This window comes from Octodon degus, unplaced genomic scaffold (genome assembly GCF_000260255.1).
Source record: "Octodon degus isolate 3935 unplaced genomic scaffold, OctDeg1.0 scaffold00130, whole genome shotgun sequence".
NCBI classification, from domain to species: domain Eukaryota; kingdom Metazoa; phylum Chordata; class Mammalia; order Rodentia; family Octodontidae; genus Octodon; species Octodon degus.
This window is the reverse complement of record NW_004524706.1, coordinates 487,953-491,603: the sequence shown is the minus strand read 5'-3', so window position 1 is coordinate 491,603 and position 3,651 is coordinate 487,953. Positions and strand designations below refer to the sequence as shown.

Genomic DNA, 3,651 nt, shown 5'->3' with positions numbered 1-3,651 from the left:
TTTTTTGCGGAACCAGGGATCGAACTCACGCCCTTGCACTTGCCAGGGAAGCACTTATTCCACTGAGCCATCTCCCCGGCCCAAGAGCTTTTGTTTCTTTACATCTCATTGAGCACAGAGTAGGTAAATAAAATTGATTGTAGGCCAGTAAGTAGTAGGGTTGACATTAAAGGATATCACCAGGCATGAGGTACCTGAGGTACAAAGCAAGTACTAACAGAATCAGGTGACAACAGACACCTTTGATTTGATGGGTTGACCTTCTGGAGTACCTGCTTCCTGTGCAGCACACTAACCCCAGTGGCAGAAGACCAAGAGAGGCCCTAGAAGAATGACATAGTGATGCACGTCTCTGGCCTCAAAGAGTCGTGCAGTCTAACTGTTCTGATCATTTGGTGCAGTAAGTAGCTCAAGAGGAGAGCCTGGGAGCAGGGGGGGAGGCTTTGTAGGAAAAGGTGTGACACTGACAGCCCTCCAGGATGAAGATGGTTTTGGCTAGGCTTTCCCTGAAGGGAGTCACAGCAGATGGGTTGGGGCTGGTAGAAGACGTGTCTGCCCAGAGCTGGAGGAGTGTGCTAGGGGCCGAAGGGCAGCATGAGGGCCGTTAGAAGAGAAACTGGAATCTCGGCAGGAAATCCATCAGGCTGAAGAAGATAGACTTGACAGCGTTCAAGAGTTGAGGGAGGTTCTCCAGCCACTGAGTAGTAGAACAAAAGTAGCATTCTGCGGCCACTAGCTTAGTGCTGGCATTAAAGCTGAATTGAAGAGAGCAAAAAGAGATGAAGACCCCATCTGGGAGTCTGCTCTTGAGCTATATGAAGCAGTAGAGCTCTCTCACTGTTCAGGTACTGAAGGAAACATTCTGGGGGGGGAGGTACAGGATTATTGTAAAGGATGGAAAGAAAAACTCAGTCCTCACTTGGAATGAGTGGTTTAGTATAACTCACGCCCTCTCTGAAAAGGCTCTGCTTACTTACAGAGCATGTCAGACTGGTAAAAGTTTATTTCTAAGCTCAACATGCATGGCAGGGCTAGCACCAGAAACCTGCTTTCTGCCTTCTCTCTTCTGTGTTGACAGCAGAAAGGAAGACAGGAGGCAAATACCCATCAGTTTAATGTGGATCTTAAGTCTTGAGGTGATAAGAGCCTCAGATAACAACAGTCTTCTGAATTTGCTGTGACTTCTGTTGATTTTGAGTCTCTCTTTGGTGGGGGTTGGTTTGTTTTGTTTGGTTTTGGTTTTGATTTTTTGAGGCAGGCTTTCATGGCAGTCCTCTTGCCTCAGCCTCCAGAGTGCTGGGATTACAGGCAGGAGCCAGTACACTCGGCCTCATTTTGTTTCTCTCTCTTTTTTTTTTTTTTTTTTTTGTAGTTTTTAGTAAGGGTCTACAGGGTCTCACTACCTATATATGGGACTCCTAGTGATCCTCCTGTTTTCAGCCTTCCAAAGAGCTGGGATTATAGGCATGTGCCACCAGACCCAGTCTCAGTTGCTGTCTCAGCATGCCCCCAGGGGCGTGGGACCCTGGCCCCTGCACCTGCTTGCTGGTGCTTTCATGCACTGAGCTACTTGGCCAACCTTCATTTTGTTTCTTGATTACATTATAGCTGGTTGTTTGATTTTTTGCCTGTTCAGGATTGGCTTTCTAATATCCTCATTATCCTACCCATTGACTCTGGTGTCATTGTCCTAATGTCTAGTACAATCTCCAATTCTTTTTTTTTTTTTTCAGACAGGGTCTCACTGTGCAGGTTGGGCTGGTCTTGTGCTCACTTTTGCAGCCCCCAGGCTGGTCTCAAACTCAAGAGATCCTCCTGTCTCAACCTCCCTAGTGCTGGGATTACAGGCGTGCACCAGCATGCCCTCTTCCATGATTACATGGTGGGCACCTGTGGGCATCTGTGGTCAGGTCCTTGTGCTTGCCCAGGCAGGTGTTTATGCCTCTGAGCTATCTCCCTGGCCCCCCACCATCTCTACTTCTTGAGTGAGAAAATGGGTCTAAAGTGTCATGCTGATGTAACAGAGACTGTAGAATCCCAGTCCTGTCCACTCCCTCTGCCTTTGTGTCCACCTCTAGGCCTGGCCCAGTGGTTATGGTTTTGGTTGGTACTTGAGACCAACCCCAATTTTTGAGAATTTGAAGATTGGACTTTCTTTCATTTACCTTCCAGGGAATAAGCCTCGTATTCCTCTTTAAAATGGTATTTAAAGGAGCCAGGGAGATGGCTCAGTGGAATAAGTGCTTCCCTGGCAAGCACAAGGGTCTGAGTTCAATCCCTGGTTCAAAAAAAAAAAAAAGGTATTTAAGGGGCTGGTGAGATGGCTCAGTGGTCTAAAGCACCTACTTAGAACAAGCTTAACAAAGCACAGGGACTGCGGTTCAATCCCCCAGCACCACATGCCAGCCAGCCCAGCCCCCTGGGGGCACACACACACATAAATAAAATTAAAAAATAATAATAATAAATAAAATGGTATTTAAGGACTGGGGAGATAGCTCAGCAGTCAAAGCACCTGCCTGCCAAGCGTAAGGACCCAGGTTTGATCCCTGGCACTGCATGCCAATCCCAGATCCCAGGTACCACATGCCATGTGCGCCATGCCAGCCACCAAAACTGGGCATGGTGGCCCATGCCTTTAATGCCAGCACTGGAGGATCACTAGTTAAAGCTGCGTAGCAAGACCCTGTACCAAATAAATAAATACACAAATTTTTTTTAAAGGTGGTATTTGTGGTTGTGGAAAGAACAGTGTTGTGTGCAGTTAGGGCTGAGGGAATTCGGGGACTGACAAACCTAGAAATGCAGATAGTGTAGACAGCAATAGCACAGAGATAGCCTGGCCACTGTGTGCCTCGCATTGTTCAGAAGGTGAAGAAATTCCATTAGTCAGGCCAAGTTCAGTAGCTCACAGCTGTAATTGCAGCTACTTGGGAGGCTAAGTCAGGAAGAAAATGAGTTAAAGACCATCCTGGGTAACATAGCAAGACAGCATCTCAAAAAGAAAAGGCAATAGGGTTAATTCCTCTGTCAGTTCTTCCCCTTGGCACTTGGTATAAATCTTTGTTAAAGGACTATCACATTTGCTGTAGTTATCTGTCTCCGCAGATGTCTCCTCTGGTAAGCGCTGCTTATGCACAGAGATCTCAGATCACTGCCTCGGAGCCCTGGGTTTGGCTTAGGGCCCAAATCAAACTAGACACTTAGGAGAGTTGGTGAGTAGAGTGGGAGACCAGCGGCAGTGTTCTTCCCTTGCATTCTGAATTAAGTAGCTGTGTAGTAGTAGCAGCTTACCTCTTCAGACCCACATTATAATATTTGACCAACATTTTAAAAACCTAGTTTTTAAATAACTTGGCATATGCCTAGTTATTTTCCTAAGACCAGTTATTTTCCTAAGCGAGGTGTACCTGGAGGATAAAAGTCCATCCAGCTTTTGTCTCTGCCTGCCAGTCTGGAATGCAGGGATACTGCCCAGCACCCTGACTCGTGCCTTTGCTGTCTTTCAGGCTGATTCACCAGAAGAGCGGCCGATCGTACCATGAGGAGTTCAATCCCCCGAAGGAGCCCATGAAAGATGATGTATGTGAACTCGGGACAGGAAATTTCATTCTTCCCTCTTTCTGCCTCCATTCTTTTTTTTTTTTTTTT

At 46.8% G+C, this 3,651-nt stretch overlaps 1 protein-coding gene across 2 annotated transcripts in view; it reads left to right on the top strand.

Moving 5' to 3' along the window:
• Ak2 (adenylate kinase 2) overlaps positions 1–3,651 on the top strand; it is a 30,393-nt gene that overhangs the window by 22,775 nt on the left and 3,967 nt on the right. For both annotated transcript variants that reach the window (XM_004640986.1, XM_004640985.3), the window contains exon 5: positions 3,510–3,582. In XM_004640986.1, the coding sequence (XP_004641043.1) occupies positions 3,510–3,582 (73 nt within the window). The remainder of the gene's footprint in view (positions 1–3,509; positions 3,583–3,651) is intronic.